This window comes from Bufo bufo, chromosome 3 (assembly GCF_905171765.1).
Source record: "Bufo bufo chromosome 3, aBufBuf1.1, whole genome shotgun sequence".
Classification (NCBI taxonomy): domain Eukaryota; kingdom Metazoa; phylum Chordata; class Amphibia; order Anura; family Bufonidae; genus Bufo; species Bufo bufo.
In genome coordinates this window covers 106,517,381-106,536,200 of record NC_053391.1, presented here as the reverse complement: position 1 = coordinate 106,536,200, position 18,820 = coordinate 106,517,381, and the positions used below count along the sequence as shown (strand labels likewise).

General features: G+C 48.1%; 1 protein-coding gene across 1 annotated transcript in view; it reads right to left on the bottom strand.

The window, feature by feature from the left end:
* Positions 1-13,574, bottom strand: part of UNC119 (unc-119 lipid binding chaperone) — a 68,987-nt gene extending 55,413 nt beyond the window's left edge. The window contains 2 exon segments of the mRNA XM_040423455.1: positions 13,015-13,207; positions 13,352-13,574. Coding sequence (XP_040279389.1) covers positions 13,015-13,180 — 166 coding nt within the window. The 5' untranslated portion in view covers positions 13,181-13,207; positions 13,352-13,574.
* Between the last annotated feature and the right edge of the window lie 5,246 nt (positions 13,575-18,820).

Genomic DNA, 18,820 nt, shown 5'->3' with positions numbered 1-18,820 from the left:
CTCCCCGGTCAACCAAGTCCGCTGCCTTGGAGTGACCTTGGATTCTGCCCTCTCCTTCCGACCGCACATCCAAGCCCTTTCCACCACCTGACGCCTCCAACTGAAAAACATCTCCCGCATCCGCGCTTTTCTCAACTTTGAGTCTGCGAAAATGCTTGTACACGTCCTCATCATCTCCCACCTAGACTACTGCAACATCCTCCTCTTGGACCTTCCATCTAGCACTCTCACACCCCTCCAATCTGTCCTAAACGCTGCTGCCTGACTAATCCACCTCTCACCCTGTTACTCCTCTGCCAATCCCTTCACTGGCTCCCCATTACCCAGCGAATTCAGTTCAAAATAGTAAATACATACAAGGCCGTCCATAACCTGTCCCCTCCCTACATCTCTGAGCTACTTTCCCGATACATCCCCACATGCAATCTCCAATCCTCACAGGACCTCCTTCTCTCCTCTTATCACCTCTTCCCACAATCGCCGCCAAGATTTCTCCCGTGCATCCCCTACACTCTGTAACTCGCTACCCCAACATATCAGACTCTCACCTGCAGTGGAATCCTTCAAAAGAAACCTAAAAACTCACCTCTTTAGACAAGCCTACAACCAGTGACCCTGCTGCCTCTATACCGCCATGACCAACTTTACCCTCTCCTACTGTGTCCTTCTCCCAAACCATGTAGATTATAAGCCCTCACGGGCAGGGCCCTGTCTCCTTCTGTACCATTTTGTAACTCGTCTTGTTTATGCTTAGTGCAATTGTCTGTATTATGTATGTATACCCCTTTTCATATGTACAGCGCTATGGAATGAATGGCGCTTTAATAATAAATTATAGTCTACCAAAAACCCCATAAAAATGCGAAAACACCCATAAAAAAATGCAATAAATAGATGATACTTACCCAGTCCCCGTCATCTGCGTCCCTCCGAATCCCTGCACGGCCACCGCTGCATCGCTCCATTGTGAGGATCAAAACATCCGTGACAGTGACCAGCCTCCCTAACATCGCGGGTGACGCTAGGGAAGCTGGTCACTGTCACAGCCTACTAATAGCTGCTGCTCCCCCGTCGCTGGATGTTTTGATCTGTGCAACAGGGAGATGCAGCGGTGGCCGTGCAGGGATTTGGAGGGATGCGGATACCCAGGACCGGGTAAGTATCGTCTATAGGAGGAGTATTTGTACTATTGGATAACCCCTTTAAAAGAGGGCAGTAGCTTTCAGGAATTTACATCAGCAACATCAGAGGGCACGTTACAAAAAGACAAACTTCTCGTAATACAGAATGCATTGAAGATATAAAACTAACATGTTATGTTCAAAAAATACAAATAAAGAACAAGACAGATACATTTTATGGGAAAATGCCCGTTTCGGATAGTAACCGCTCAGGTCAGTGGCATATACGTTATATGCAGTTCATATCAGGCTATGTTTATCAGTTGGCTCCTATATATTACAGTAGTGCCTACAGCCACATGTTGATATGAAAAAAAACGAACTATGGCTTGTAGCATGTAAAATCTCCATTTCAAAAGGAGTCTGTCACTAGGAAATTCACTGTTAAATGTCTTGTAGGTAATATACCTTTCACTTAGTGATCCACTGCTTCATTCTGGAGAAAAAGTACTTTCAATCCATATGCAAATGAGCAGTTAAGTGCACCAAGGGCGTGCCCAAATCACTCTGTGCATTCTTGCGCCTTCTGCTTCCTCCGCCAGCCCCTCCCCCTCTTCACTGATTGGCAGAACCAGGTTTCTGCACAGCCCATGTCAATTCAAGAAGGAGAGGGATGGGCCGGCAGAGAAAAAAGAGGGAGAAGAGTGCACAGAGTTGCTCAGGCCCGCCCTCGGTGCACGTAGCTGCTCATTTGAATATAAATTAAAATGTATTTTTCTCCAGATTAAGGCCTCATGCACACTAACGTTGTTTTGGTCCGCATCCGAGCCGCAGTTTGTGGCTTGGATGCGGACCCATTCACTTCAATGGGGCCACAAAAGGTGCGGACAGCAGTCCTTGTGCTGTCCGCATCCGTTGCTCTGTTCCGTGGTCCGCAAAAAAAATATAACCTGTCCTATTCTTGTCCGTTTTGCGGACAAGAATAGGCAGTTATATCAATGGCTGTCCGTGCCGTTCCACAAATTGCGGAACGCACACGGATGCCATCCGTGTTTTGCGGATCCGCAATTTGTGGACCGCAAAACACACAACGGTCCACAAGCAGCAGATTGCTATGTTCAGCTGAGCTAGCCCTGCAAGGCATCATGCCTGGTTTATCAGTGAATTTCCTGCTGATAGACATCCTTTCATGCCCCAAGTACAGGAGGAAGAAAGGAAAGAAAGGTGCAACCATCTGATGAGAGCAATCCAGAAGACAGGAAACTAAGTAATCTACATGACTGCTTAGATCAGCACAGGAAGCCTCCCCCATACCGCACTGTAGAAAGGCTGTGACTGTGCTGTACGGGAGAAGGGTCTGTAACTGTTAAATCAGTGGGTGCCGACCTCTGGGCCCCCCACAGATCATAAGAACGGTGCCCCCTGTGTGAATGGAGGGCAGGTCAAGCTTGCACACCACAGCTCCATTCATCTCTACTGGACAGTCCAATAGAGTTTAAATGGAGTGGCTGTGCGCATGCTTAACCATCGCTCCATTCAAACTGGGGACACAGGATCCCCATTCTCCTGATCAGTGGACCCCGCCAAGTCATCAGTTCTCCCCTATCAAATGAATGTAACCAGAATGTCCCTTACAGTGCAGACACATCCTATAACCAACGCAGCGCAGAGCAACAGCACCTCGAGTACTACTGTACACCCATGGGAAGACCTCCGTTTTTTGCATTTCTCCTAAGGCCTCTTTCACACGTCCATGTTGATGGTCAGTGGATCATCCATGAGGGATCCATGTTTGGTTCGTGTGTCCGTGTTTTTGCGCTCTGTGTCTGTATTCTATGTGCACTTCTAGGCTGAACAGGTGATTTCCAGAGCAGCTCTTACAAATGGTCAGTAAAAACGGACCTCACATGGCATCGGTGTTCTGTAAGTGCTTTTCACAGATCCACAGACTTCAATGCGTGTGTTTCATCCGCAGCATGAACCAGAGTAAGGCCTGTATTACACTGGCAGATAGTCGGCCAGATTATCACTAACGAGCATTCATATGAAAGCTCCTTAACGGTGATCTGGCAGTGTAATACTGCCGTAGGGGTGGGCGATATGGCCTTAAATCTATATTGCAATATAATTTTAAGCATGTGCGATATATATAGCGTGATATATTGTTTTCTATATTTGGGGGGGGGGGGCGTTTAAAAACTTTTTTTTTTTACTTTTTATTTAATAACTATTAGCCTCCTTAAGGGCTAGAACCCTTGCCATATTCACCCTAATAGAGCTCTATCAGGGTGAATAGGACTTTACACTCGCCCTGCTGCCCTGTGCTTTGTGCACACAACAGCAGGGAGCTGACCATGGCAGCCAGCCTCTCATGTGCCCCCCCAGCCTCTCAGATCCGCCCCTCAGCCTCTACCTCTTATCAGCCCCCTCTGGTAACTCAAACCCACCCCCCCTCCCTCCCCAGTATTAACCATTGGTGGCAGTGGCCACAGGGTCCCCCTCCCCCCCCCCCCCCATCATTGGTGGCAGTGGGCAGTTCCGATGGGAGTCTCAGCAGTGTAATGCTGGGGCTCCGATCGGTTACCATGGCAGCCAGGATGCTACTGAAGTCCTGGCTGCCATGGTATGTTAGTGAGCAGCATTATACTCACGTGCGCTGTGGCCGCCGGGCGCTCCACCCTCTCATAAGTCTGTGCAGCGCATTGCTAATGCCGCACAGACAGAAGAAGGAGCGCCCGGCGGCCACGGCGCACGCGAGTATAATGCTGCTCACTAACATACCATGGCAGCCAGGACTTCAGTAGCGTGACTCCTGGCTGCCATGGTAACCGATCGGAGCCCCAGCATTACACTGCTGGGACTCCCATCGGAACTACCCACTGCCACCAATGCAGAGACTGAAGAACAATCCCGGCACCCGACCTCTGACAGGACGCTGTGATCCGCGCGTTTAACCCCTCAACTGAGGGGTTAATTGCGGCGGATCGCAGCGTGCAGTCATAGGGGCCGGGATATGGCCGGCACATGAACGCTATGTTGGTATTCAGGCATTCATTGGTGGCTCAGTGGCCACAGTCCCTCCCCTCCTCCTCCTACTCTGTCCTTATTAGTGGCCAGCGGCAGCCGCACACAGTGGGGAGAGAGGGACTCCCTCCTTCTCCACTGTGCCGGCTCAGGAGAACATGGTGCGCGCCGAGAGCGCGATCATTCACTACCGCTCCGTGGTCATATCGCGGTTCGGCGATATGCACAAAATCCATATCGTGGCACAAATTTATATGGCATATCTCCTATATCGCCCACCCCTACTGCCACGTATTACTGCTTGTTCATCACGCAATCCAAATTTTTAGACAGGCTTAAAAATAGTTTGCCGGCGGCAGATCATGCTGTCTAATCACGATCTGCTGCTGGCAAATAACAAGTCAGTATGGGGACGAGGGATGGCATTAGCGATCGCTCCACCCCATACTGAGGAGGAGATGGCTGCATGTAATAGCAGCGCTCTCCTCCACTAATGAGCAGGCGATTGTTGGGAAGGAAAGCAAAATCTTTTACTGTAATACAGCCCTATGGCTGCTTTTAACTAAAGTCAGTGATTTCCATCAGTGATTGAGACCCAAAACCAGGAATGGAGGTTACACAGAGATAAGGTGTAATGGAAAGATTTGCTCCTGTTGTGTTTCTGACCCACACCTGGTTTTGGTTACAATCACTGATTAAACACTGACCAAACCGTGACCGTGTAAAAGCAGGCTAATGCTGCATTTACATGGAGAGATTTAGCACATAATTGTTTGGAAGAAAGCGTTCCTTTCCGACAGTCTGTTGCTCGTCAGTGGAGGTGATCACCTCCGCTATATGAGGATGAGAGACGGCGACTGCGATTGCTCGTCCCCATACAGATTCATGGTTTCTGGGCTGCGGAGTGCTGTTCACACCGCAAGATCTGCTGCCCAGAAACAATAACTAAGGTGTCAGCATGAACAATTGTTTCATCTGACGATCGAGCGTCTCGATCGGTGATCTTCTCCACATTTAGACAAGCAGATTATCGGGAACTAGTGTTCATCTAGACATTTATCCCCAATAATCTGCCCGACAATTGGGTCATGTAAACCCGCCTTAAGGCTTTCGTTGGACAATCCCCGTTTCAAAATAATAATCTAATGCAGCTTTTCCATGGTCAGTGGAAAAGCAAAGATGTGTGAATACATACAATCAAATCAATGGACCAGGGGCAAAAAGGACACAAGGAGCAAAGACGGACCCTTCACAGACATCTTCACGAATAAAACACTGATCGTCTTTGTCATGGACGTCATCAATGACATGGACCAGTGGCCGAAAAAGTAAAAAAAAAACAAAAAAAAAAAAAAACACACAACTAGTGAACAAAGAAGAAAATGGACTCAAAGCCTACAATTAATACAAAGCATGCCTCCCTGGACTCTTAGGTAAAGACGGTGGATGCCTCCTCTGATAGATATGTCCCTCCTACAGGCGGCACGTGTATCCTGAATTACCTATAAGGGGCTGGTGTATAAAAGGAAAATCCTTTAACTCCTCTGACATACTATGGGAACCCTCAACCAGATTAGCATGGGTAATCCCTTAATCTCCCTGGCACTAGGCATGTAGGGCCACTCTAGACGGGCATAGAGAATAAGACAAAATCTGCTACCATACAATGCCTGGGGAAGGCAAGGGCACATTAAACCATGAACAATTACATCTAAGCAACAGAGAATAAGTAGCAGATTAAACGCTACCAAATCCAGACTGTACTATCAGGTCAGTGTTTCCCTCGGGTAGAAACAGAATAAATAATCTTGTTTCCCTTCATCTCCCTTTAATGTTCAATCATTGCTAAAGCATCTTGAGACGTTGACGTGTAGAAGAAGTAATGGTAAAAACACGTTATAGCAGTCAATAGGGGATCCACCAAAGGACAGATTCAGACATCTGTAAATTGCGGTTCTGCAAAACACAGATACCGGCCTGCGTGCGTTCCGCAATTTGCGGACCGCACATGGCCGGCACTATGATAGAAATGCTGGACATGCTCTATATTTTCCGCGGGGCCGCGGAACAGAAATGAATGCGTCCGCACCCGTTCTGAAAAATTGCGGAATGGATGCGGACTCATTCATATGGTCGCCTGAATGAGGCCTTACTCAGATGTGTCATGGTCTGACTGCGGATTAACTGACCCGAACTCATAGCATCATAGATCCCTAAAACGCTGCGAGTTCGAGTCACTTAACTCGCAGTCAAGCCACGACACATCAGAATAAAACAAAAGTGTGCCGACTACCCGCACTGGTTTCGCCACTTTTCTGCACCAAATCCTGTATGTGTTACTTGCTGGATTTTGGTGTGGCGTTACCCCAGATCTCACCATTTGCATTGCAAAGGGTGAAATAGGAATTGAAAATCCAGCTATACAGATGAATTTACTGTGTGGACCCATTCCGCACCATGTAGATGAGATTTTTGAAAATCTCATCTACTTAGCTGGGACTGTATAACTGCAGATTCTCAGTGTAAAAAAAAAAACGCATGTAAGGCTTCTTTCACACTCGCGTTTTGGGGGCGGATCGTCATGGATCTGCAAAAACTACGTTACCATAATACAACCGCATGCATCCGTCATGAACGGATCCGGTTGTATTATCTGTAACATAGCCAAGACGGATCCGTCATGAACTCCGTTGAAAGTCAATGGAGGACGAATCCGTTTTCTATTGTGCCAAATTGTGTCAGGGAAAACGGAGCCGTTCCCATTGACTTACATTGTGTGCCAGGACAGATCCATTTGGCTCCGCTTTGTCAGGCGGGCAGCGTTTTGGTGTCCGCCTCCAGAAACTGATGCATTCTGAGCGGATCCTTATCCATTCAGAATGCATTAGGGCAAAACTGATCAGTTTTGGACCGCTTGTGGGAGAACTGAACGGATCTCACAAACGGAAAGCCAAAACGCCAGTGTGAAAGTAGCCTAATACACACTGTGTGCATATGGCCTAACCGTAAACTCACATGCTGCAAATTTGGGGTAAAAAGGTCTAAAACAAAGATGTGAATAGAGTTGTTTCCGCAACATTTGCGGAGACAGCTGCACATGAATTTACCCTAAATGTATCAAGTTAGGAAATGTCACACCTATTCGTTTCAGTGGATCTCAGCACTTTCGAGTCCCCCAACCCCTTTGGCACAGCAACAAGATTCCTGTCACTAGAAATGTTTGACGGAGTCCAGAGTAAGGGTCCATTCACACGTCCGTTGTTTCTTTCCTGATCTGTTCCGTTTTTTGCGGCGACCGCCTTTAGAATCAACCAGATCCCAAACCCTCACACTCCCATTTACACATGATATTAATGCAATCCTATAGAGAATTCCAGGGCAAAAAAAGGTTTCCATCTAAAAGCGGCTGCAATCTATGGATAGGTTCACACTGTGCAATTTATTTGCAATTCTGAAATGCAGAAAAAACATTTGGGAAACTGTATGTATTTTCACAGTTCTGTTTTTGGCCATGCAGTTTTTAGGCTACTTTCACACTAGCGGCAGGATGGATCCGACAGGCTGTTCACCCTGTCGGATCCGTCCTGCCGCTATTTCGCCGTGCCGCCGCTCCGTCCCCATTGACTATAATGGGGACAGGGGGCGAAGCTCCGGCGCAGCACGGCAGTGCACGGAGAGAGGCCGCCGGACTAAAAAGTCGGACATGCAGTACTTTTAGTCCAGCGGCCTATCGCCGTGCTGCGCCGGAGCTCCGCCCCCGTCCCCATTATAGTCAATGGGGACAGAGCGACGGTCCGGCGAAATAGCGGCAGGACGGATCCGACAGGGTGAACAGCCTGTCGGATCCGTCCTGCCGCTAGTGTGAAAGTACCCTAACATGTGAAATACTCTATATATATATATATATATATATATATATATATATATATATATATATATATATATATATATATATATATATATAAAAAATAAATAATAAAATAAATCAATCAATAAACTATGGCAAAAACGTGTTTTTTCAAATGGATCTTTTTGTGTGCACCAAAACACACAGGGGGAACTTATCATGCCCTGCACTACAGAATTCTTGCTTCAAAAAGTTGCAAATGAGGGCTTTGCAACTTTACTTTATTGTAAAGAAAAAATAATACATTTTTTAAAAAATAGGTGGGATTTATCAAGTCATACTCTTAGGGTACTTTCACACTAGTTTTTCTTTTCCGGCATGCTGCGGTACTTTTTCTGGCCAAAATCTCGGAACACTACCGCATTGAAATGTATTAATGCCGGATCCGGTACCAAGTGTTCCGGAAATTACCGCATCGCCGGATTCGGTTTTCCAGTCTGCGCATGCGCAATTCTTTCTAGCTTTGAAAAAATTAAATACCGGATCCGTTATTCCGGAAAGACGGATCAGGTATTTCAATGTAAAAGTCTAACGGATCCAGATAAATAAATAAAAATCTGTTTGCATACAGACTTCCGGATCCGGCAGGCAGTTCCAGCAACGGACCTGCCTGCCGGATTCTTCTAACGCCAGTGTGAAACTACCCTTACTCCAGTAAGAAGGGTGGCGTAGAAAAAGTAGAGTAACATCTCTAGACAAACGTGTCACGATTAAGGCTACTTTCACACTAGCGTTCGGAGCAGGTCATCAGACGGATCCGCTCCTATAATGCAGACGTTTGCATCCGTTCAGAATGGATCCGTCTGCATTATAACTTAGAAAAATTTCTAAGTGTGAAAGTAGCCTGAACGGATCCGTCCAGACTTTACATTGAAAGTCAATGGGGGACGGATCCGTTTGAAGATTATATGGCTCAATCTTCAAACGGATCCGTCCCTATTGACTTACATTGTAAGTCTGGACGGATCCGCTTGCCTCCGCACGGCCAGGCGGACACCCGAACGCTGCAAGCAGCGTTCAGGTGTCCACCTGCTGAGCGGAGCGGAGGCTGAACGCCGCCAGACTGATGCATTCTGAGCGGATCCGCGTCCACTCAGAATGCATTAGGGCTAGACGGATGCGTTCGGGGCCGCTTGTGAGCCCCTTCAAACAGAACTCACGAGCGGAGCCCCGAACGCTAGTGTGAAAGGGTTTTCCAAGATCTTTATACTGATAGGTCATCAGTATCTGATTGGTGTGGGTCCGTCACCTGGGACCCCCACCGATAAGCTGTTTGAGAAGACACCGGAGCTCCTCGGCCTTCTCTGTGCTCACCAAGCACAGCGCCGAACACTGTATAGCGGCTGTGCTTGGTATCGTGCATGGAGCTGAGCTGCGCCTAGGTCATGTGACCGATGAACATCCCGTCACTGGCCTAGGAAAAGCTGTGAGAAGACCCACTGAAGAGCGCCGGTGCCTTTTCAAACAGCTGATCGGCGGAGATCCCGGGTGTTGGACCCCCACTGATCAGATACTGATGACCTATCCTGAGGAAATCTCAGAAAACACTTTTAAAAGATGAACCAAATGTATCCAACATCCTGTGACATTTGATAAAGCTGACATCAAAAATGTAATTAACCTCACGATAAATTACCTGTACAGTGTGAACTCGGACTAAGACTTAAAGTGCTAGTCTGGTTTTGTAAAATTATCGACAGGATAGAAGATAAACTATTAGATCGGAGGGTGTCCTACTGCTGAAACCCCCACAATCAAGAATGTAGTGGCTGGTGGGGCCGTTTCTAATGGGGGCTCCAGATATCTTGGCTCCCATAGAAATAAATGGAATGGCGGTGCACATGCCGCGCCAGCCGCTCCATTCATTTCGGGGGGCCTCTACAGGGTACAAGGTGCCTATTCTCATGCGGGTCCCCCACCGAGCTAATAGTGAGCCTCTATCCCGTGGATAGGCGATAACTTTACATAACCAGCATACCCCTGTAAACGATGGCCGAAGACACCAGAAATCGGTCAATGCAAAGCCAGACCCTACTGAACACACATCGATGGCCTGTCCTAGGGAAAATTCCCACAATTCAGGCAACAAACCATACATTTCATTTCACAATATAGGGAGGAAAGGGATGCAAATGAGCTCTTAACAAGCTCTGCCTCGAATGCCACCAGCTATCCTAGAAGTCAATGTTCAGCTCTTTAACTAAGCCTTGAGACATGACTTGGATATTAAATAAGCCAGCACCTCATCTGCAGACAGCTGTTTCGGGGTGATTTCCCCTCATCAGTGCAGAGCAGAGAGGGCTGTCAGGGTTAGGGGGGTACTATCTCTCCTTGTATGTCTCAAGGCTTAGTTAAAGAGCTGAACATCGACTTACAGGATAGCTGGTGGCATTAGAGGCAGAGCTTGTTAAGAGCATCCCTTTCCTCCCAGAATTCCAGAGGAGTATATATGGCCTATAAGTCTCCTCACGCTGATTAAGGCGCTCTCTTCTAAGGAGAGATTGTACCCCCCATTTCACAATATATACATGTTTTAGGACGGCGGTCTAAGGTACCCCTATTTAACCCTTCTACTTGCACTGGAAGAATTCTCCCAATGAAGAATCCCTGCAACAACCTAATAATGTGTTCTTCTTCGTGCTACCGCTTTGCTGATTAGTTCGATTGTTTAATAGGTATGGCGACACAGTTTTCAAAGTGTGAACGTACCCTTACACTGCAGAGGTTATCCCACGAACACTGAGGAAACCCTGTGGTCACAAGTGAGGGAGAACTAAATACCATCTCCATCAGGGTGCATTCACACGACCAGATGTATTTTGCAGTCTGCAAAACGCAGATCCGCAAAAAATACGAAAGTCGTCCGTGTGGCACCTGTGTTGCACCCATTTATTTTTTTTGCAGACGCATCCATTGTCACAATGCCTATTCTGTCTGCAAAACGGACAAGATTAGGACATGTTCTATCTTCTTTATGGGTCTGTGGAACGGCCATACAGAGGCGGACACCACATCCAATCTGCTAAATATGTCAACCAAAAATACGGTTGTGTGAATGGGGCCTTATTAAAAGCCCCCAAAACAACTCCCCACATCTCAACCTCCTGAACCGCCAGGACTGCGACACAACTGAAGTTTTAGGTTTTGATTAAAGTTACCCTTTCAGAACAAAAAAAAAATGGTCCGTTAAAGTTTTACCCCCTGCAGAATAGGATTATATTACGCTCATTAGGTTGAGTTTATTAAACCCTGTACGCCCCAATTCTGGCTTCAAAAAGTCACAAGTAGGGGTTTTGCAACTTTTTTTGTGGTCACTTGCGAAAAAATATTGCACATTTTTGAGCACTGTGCCTTCCGGCGCCACCTACAGATGTAGTCAGTTACTGTATGAAGTACAACTTTTCTAAAAAGATGCAAAAACACTGCAGGTGCACTTTTGGGCCTCGTGCACACGACCGTATGTATTTTGTGGTCATCAGAAAACGGATCCGCAAAAAAAACAGATGACATCCGTGTGCATTCTGTATTTTGCGGAACGGAAAAGCTGGCCCCTAATAGAACAGTCCTATCCTTGTCCGTAACGCGGACAATAATAAGACACGTTCTATTTTATTGCGGAACGGAAATACAGAAATGGAATGCACACGGAGTACCTTCTGGTTTTTTACAGACCCATTGAAATGAATGGTTCCGTATACAGTCCGCAAAAAAAAACGGAACGGACACGAAATACGTTCGTGTGCAAGAGGCCTTAGTGAAATAGGCGCAACTACATAGCACTTGCTCCAAATGTATTATTACCGTGCGCCATTTTTATACATTTGGTGCAAGTGCACATAGCAACTCCAGTCTAAGAAAAACTAACCTCAAATACACCTACAGCGATCAATTACCGTGGATTGCTTGTACCACAGCAGATTAACTACGAGGGTACGTGCGGATCAGCGGCAAAAACTGCAGCCAACACCGCGGCAAGAGCGCAGGCTGCCCATGTGGTTTTCTCTGCGGTAATACCTGTGGATTTCACCCCCTCCGTTGGAAAAGCCACGGCAGAGATCCGCATCATAAATCCGCACCGCAGGTCAATTGACGCAGCAGATTATTACGCAGCGTATGGATGACATAAAATCTCGTCTGCGTCGCTGGCACTGTACAACGCTGCGGATCTGATGCAGACAAATCCACGCCACGTGGACATACCTCAAGTCATATCACTTGCATAATATGGGCACAGTCGCACGTGGCAGACTGGTTGCAGAAATTTCTGACACTGTCTCATTCACGGTCCCCGAATAGTGTTGAGCGAACCCGGTTCTTAAATTCTGCGCCCCAAAGTTCGGGTTATCGAAGAATCCCGTTATGGATTCCAAATTCCGTTATGGTCCGTGGAAGCGGAATCCATATTGGGATTCTTCGATAACCCGAACCCAAACTTTGGACGCAGAACTTAAAAAAACAAGTTCGCTCAACACTATCCCTGAATCAACCGTGCGTCAGACGATGACATTTCTGCAACAAAACTGCGGCATGTGAATAAACCCGATCAAATCGACAATCCTCAATTACTATGTACATAAACGGATCAAGGTCCATAGGGACCCCGGGGCAAACCTATAGACACCATAAAAGTATAAAACACGTACACTACATACATACTATACTCGCCATAATAAGGCCACAATATAGAGTCTACCATAAACCGTACCATAAGGTGCTGACATAATACCGCCATATAGCGCTTGTATATCAGCACTACACAGTGCCAACTAACACCTCTGCCTAATACCCATATGGCTACTATAGTGTTAGGGGGTGAGAGGCCCAAGGGCACCTGCCCCCTTTGCCCAGCAGCTTTAGGTCCCTTCTCAACAGGTAAAGCAGATGCCAACATGAATAATGTCTGCCAGCCCTAGCTATGGCTAGAAGGACGCCTGCGCCATGGCTGGAGGAGGATGCACTGACCGGCCGTGATCTTCTGCAAGAGGAGCACATCCTCCGGAGAGATGTGCGGCTTCCTGAGCAGCTGCTCCTCCGCCGCCACCTGCCCGCCGCTCTGCTTCACCTTCATGCTGCCCTCCTGCGTTCTGCTGCCGGGGAGAGTGTCAGTGCCCAGGGAGGAAGAGCTCATTCTCCGGGGAAGGAACCGACCGACAGCCTGGAGGAAGTAAGCAAGACACGGAGAGCGAGAGATTGACAAGAGCGCAGAAGTGAGGAGGTGGATCCCAGTCGCCCGCCCGCCCGATCCACTTCTAATCCGGAGCGTGTGCATCAAACGCAAAACCCACAGCCGGACGCCCACCTGTGCTGCTGGCAGGATTTGTCTCTGAGACTTGTACGCACGCCTGCGCCCGCCCGCCTCGGAAGTGGCCAGCTAGGATAATAACATAGTAACTGGGTGATCCACGGGGAGGTGAACGACGTTATAGGAACGGGCAGGAGGCGGAGGGCCCAGCAGCCTGGGAAGGACATGGGGCCCTGTGATTGGCTGATGGGGAAGAACAATGGAGCTGTTATGACAGGGTGATAATGATGCGCGGCTCCGGAGGCTGCAGAAAGATAAAGCGGCCGACTTACCGAGAATGAGAGGGGAGCTCCACCTGTGGAGCCCGGAAAATGAATGTATCAGGTCTTAAAAATAGCGTTATTATTATTATTATTTGCGTATGCCTCTTTTTTGGGGGGGAAAGTTTTCATCCTTTTTAACACTTTAAAGGGGTTGTGTCACTTTAGAAAGTGGCATTTGTCACACAGAGAAAGTTAATAAAAAGGCACTTAGGGACTTAAAGGGGTTGTCCAAGGCCATAAACTGTCCCCCCATAAGTCGGGCCCCTCACAGTGAATATACTTACCTGGCTCCCGCTCCCTTCGTCGCTCCTGGGAGAAGCAGCGGCGGTGCAGGGACCAGGAGCCAGGTAAGTATATTCACTGTGAGGGGCCCGACTTATGGGGGGGGGGGGCAGTTTATAGCCTTGGATAACCCCTTTAAAGTGGCCCCATGTCATAGATGGATCCAGCGTGAAGTAGGCGGGGCCAGCAATACAATAGTGCAGAACAAAATACCACCCCAGAAGAACCAAATACTACAGTGCAGCATAAAGTACTGCCACCCACTTGTCACGGACGTTCCCGCAACAGGAGATCTGTGAGACTGGCAACACGTGGTTTGATCTGACAGGTTTTCCTTGTGGATCAATAGGTGTCTGTGTTTGTGGTAATGGCCACATCCCTTACCCCCGGTGTTGCTAATGTGGTCATTTAACCTTCCTTATTTATAGTTGCTTCTCCCACAATGCTGTGCGGTTTATAGCTTCTGTTTGGACCTTTGGATAGATTGTGGTTGGATCTCGGCTGAGTTCCTGGTGCTTCCATTGCTCCTTTTGAAGTTAAAAGGGTTCTGCAGTTTGTTTGAACTGATGAGCTATCCTCTGGATAGATCATCAGCATCAAATTGGTGGGGGTCCGACACCCGGGACCCCCGCCGATCAGCTGTTTGAGAAGACAGCGGTGCTCCAGGAGCGCTGCGCCCTTCTCTCTGTTTACCGCAGGCCCAGTGACGTCACGATTAGTATCAACTGGCCTGGGCGGTGCGTTCACGTGAATGGCGCTTAGCCCCGCCCAGGCCAGTTGATGCTAGTCATGACATCACTGGGCCTGCGGTAAACAGTGAGAACGCCGCAGCGCTCCTGGAGTGCCGCTGCCATCTCAAACAGCTGATCGGCGGGGGTCCCGGGTGTCGGACGCCCGCCGATCAGATGCTGATGATCTATCCAGAGGATAGATTATCAGTTTAAACAAACTGCAGAACCCCTTTAAGTCTTTCCTTTCCCTTTTGTATTTTTTTGGGTTCTGTGAGTTGCATTTCCCTATTGTCTATATTAGGCCTGAGGGAGACTCCTGTCTGTCCTTCCTTTTGGAGGAACAGGTAGTCTCGTCCCTGCCATTAGTACCAGGGTCTTATAAGGCTAGATAGGACTCTAGGTATTCCCGTGTATGAACCCACCTACCTTTGGGGTCTGTTCATACTGGTAGTCAGTCAGGATTTTGGTTAGGGTATTCACTAGGAGGTGTCCATTTTCCTTCCCTAGTTCTCAGGCCTGATTCCCTGTTTCCCCCCTTCCCTCCTATGCTCGGTGTGCTGTTGCGTGACACCACTTCAGAGTACTCAACTATATCACTGCCCTGAGGAGGATGATACAGTTGAGTTAAGGAGGACACCTATGGATGCCGCCCAGGGGTATAAGTACCCGATGCTCCTACATTAACTAATGCTGAGAACATCAGATCGTTATGGATCCAGCCGACAGCCATGAGGGGAACTCTGGCCGCCCCCTGTGCTTAGGCCCACTGGGAAATATCCCTATAGGGTCTATGGCCAGTCTGCCCCTGCACTTACTAATGTATCGTGATTGTCCATATTGCTACCTTTGTTGGCTGGATTCATTTTTCTATCACATTATACACTGCTCGTTTCCATGGTTACAGACCACAAGTGTTGATCGAGCACGCTCGAGTCTTCTCCCCGCACGTTTGTTGGCTGCTACGCAGCCATGTTGGTTATTGGCATTACAGTGATTGGCTGGCCGGAACGCGTCATCGGGTGCTATATAACACCCGATGACACGTGTTCGGCTAAGTGTTAGTCAGGGAGAGCTGTGTTGAAGAAGGGAAAGAGTGTAGGGAGTTAAAAAATAAAATTGGGAAGTTTAAAAACTTGTCAGAGACCCAAAAGTCCTTTTAAGGACTATTGTTGTGTGTGGCAGCAGCAATATATATTTTTAGCGCAGGTTAAATTGCTAAAACTTTACAGACCCAAAAGTCCTTTTAAGGACTGTTGTGTGTGGCAGCAATATCTATTTTTAGCGCATCCTACATCCGTGCAATAGTTAGGGTACCTTCACACTTGTGTTGTTTGATTCCTGAACTGCCTGATCAGGCAAACTGTATGCAAATGCATGTCATTTTTTTTGACTGATCAGGCATTTTTCAAACTGATCAAGATCCTGATCAGTCTGAAAAATGCATTGCAATACCGGATCCGTTTTTCTGGTGTCATCTGGCGAAACGGATCCAGTATTAATTTTTTTCACATTTTTAAAGGTCTGCGCATGTATTTATTTTTTCCACCTGTGCAGACGGAAGGACGGATCCGGCACTAATATATTCCTATGAAAATAAATGCATTCAGGCAAGTGTTTTTTTGACGGAGATAAAACCGCAGCATGCTGTGGTATTATCTCCGTCCTGAAAAGTCAAAAAGACTGAACTGAAGACATCCTGAACTGATTGCTCTCCATTCATAATGCACAGGGATAAAACTGATCAGTTCTTTTCCGGTATTGAGCCCCTATGACGGAAATCAGTGCCGGAAAAGAAAAACGCTAGTGTGAAAGTACCCTTAGGCCACTGCAGACAGCGACATTATCTGCGCTACATCTCCTGTGTAACGTGTGCACATCCCAAAAATATCTGACATCCAGTGTACTTTTTCCCGTAGTAGGTGTCCGCTGCGGACAGTGACATTAGCTGCACTACATCTCCTGTGTAACGCATGCGCATTGTGAGGATTTGCTCTGGTAGGGTAAGCGGACGCAGTACAGAGGCAAAACAAGTTCGTAAATCAAAATGTCAGTGTTTATTCACACAAAAGGCAAAAGAAAAACGACTCATTACAGTCTTGGTGTTAATTCACACAGTGAAAAGTCCATAGAACAGACACGTCACCTTGCTAGCCGTTTTATCCCCGGCAGTCCACAGCAGGCTTTAGGGGCCCGTTTCCCAGCGTGCAGCCCTCATGCGGCTCTCAACCTTCCAGCACAGCACCCTGCTTCAGGTCCTAAAACAGAGACTCAGCTACTGAGCCCAGCTGCCTATTTAAAGGACAGCCAGGTGCTGCCAAAACCCGGACCGGCACTTAAACTCCGGTCCGGTATTTGATCTCACCTGGCTGGAAATCAGTCCAGCTGCCCATGTTGGGAGGAAAATTTCTGCCTTCCCAAACAAAACCCCTTGCTATGTCACAACATCCAAAAAATATCAGTGACATCCAGTGTACTTTTTCCATAGACGGTGTACGCTGCGGACAGTGACATTACCTGGGGTACATCTCCTGTGTAACGTTTCCACATCCAAAATACCTGTGACATTCCCTGTAATTTTATATTAACCGCTGCTAACATCAGCGACATTATCTGTGGTATATCTCCTGTGTATGTTTCCACATGCCAAATACCTTTTTTATTTTCTTGGCGCATACACTTACAAATCCTACGCTACTGTACGTGTGACATACTTTCAAGCATATATAACATTTAATATGAAGAAGGCGAGCAGTAAGGGACAGAGAGGTGGCCGTGATGCTGATGGTGCACTCAGAGGCCGTGGCCCTGGGCGCGTTGAAACTGTGCCTGCTGCCAGAGCACAAGAAAAACAATCATCCACGATACGTAGCTTCATGTCCCAGTTTGCAGGGTGGCGCAGGACAATGCTCTCGAAGTCAGACCAGTGTGACCAGGTGATCGGTTGGATTGCAGCAGATAATGCTTCCAGTCGGTCTTCCACCAAGTCCAGTCTCAGTAGCCAAGAGTCTGGTCAACACAATCCTCACCCTGATCCTCCTTCCTCCCACCATGGAGAGTCTTGCCAAACAAGTGATCCCACACTTGGATATTCCGAGGAGGTGGATGATGATGAGACACAGTTGCCAATAAGTCAACGGCAATTAGTGTCTCAAGAGGTTGATGAGATGAGACACAGTTGTCAATAACTGAGGTTGTTGTTAGGTCAACAAGTCAGGAGGATGAGCAGAGTGAGGAAGTGGAAGAGGAGGTGGTGGACGATGAAGTCACTGACCCAACCTGGGAAGGTGGCAAGCCAAGCGAGGTCAGCAGTACAGAGGGGGAGGGATCCGCAGCACCGCAACAGGCTGGAAGAGGCAGTTGGGTGGCAAAAGAAAGAAGGCGGGCCGGACCAAACAGGCCTGCAACTGTTCCCCAGAGCACACCCTTGCGGAAATCTCCTTTGCCAAGGGGTAGGTGTTCTTTTGAGGAAAGAGTGGACGACAAAAGAATTGTCATTTGCAACCTGTGCCATACAAAAATTAGCAGGGGTGTGAACACTAGCAACCTTATCACCACCACTAGCGCGATCCGCCACATGGCATCAAAGCACCGTAATAGGTGGGCCGAACGCCTGAATCAAGAATCTGTGTCTGCGGGTCACACCACTGCCTCCTCTTCCCCTGTGTTACGTGCTGGCCAATCCCCTGTCGAAGGCGCTGGGCTGGATGCCTCCCGCCCTGCACCTGGACCTTCGCAAGCACCATCAGCGACCACATCCACTTCCGTGTCCCAGCGCAGAGTACAAATGTCCTTACCCCTGGCATTTGAACGCAAGCGCACATACCCAGCCACCCAGCCACCCACCCACAGGCCATAGCACTAAATGTGCAACTTTCCAAATTACTGGCCCTGGAAATGTTGCCATCTAGGCTTGTGGACACTGAGGCCTTCCGCAGCCTGATGTCGGCAGCCGTCCCTCGTTACACAGTCCCCAGTCGCCACTATTTTTCCCGGTGTGCCGTCCCCGCCTTACACCAGCATGTATCCCGTAACATCACCCGTGCCCTGACCAACGCAGTTACTGGGAAAGTCCACTTAACCACTGACACATGGACAAGTGCTTTCGGCCAGGGACGCTACCGTTTCCTGACGGCACACTGGGTGAACGTTGTGGAGGCCGGGAGCGAGTCGTACCTGGGATGGCACAGGTG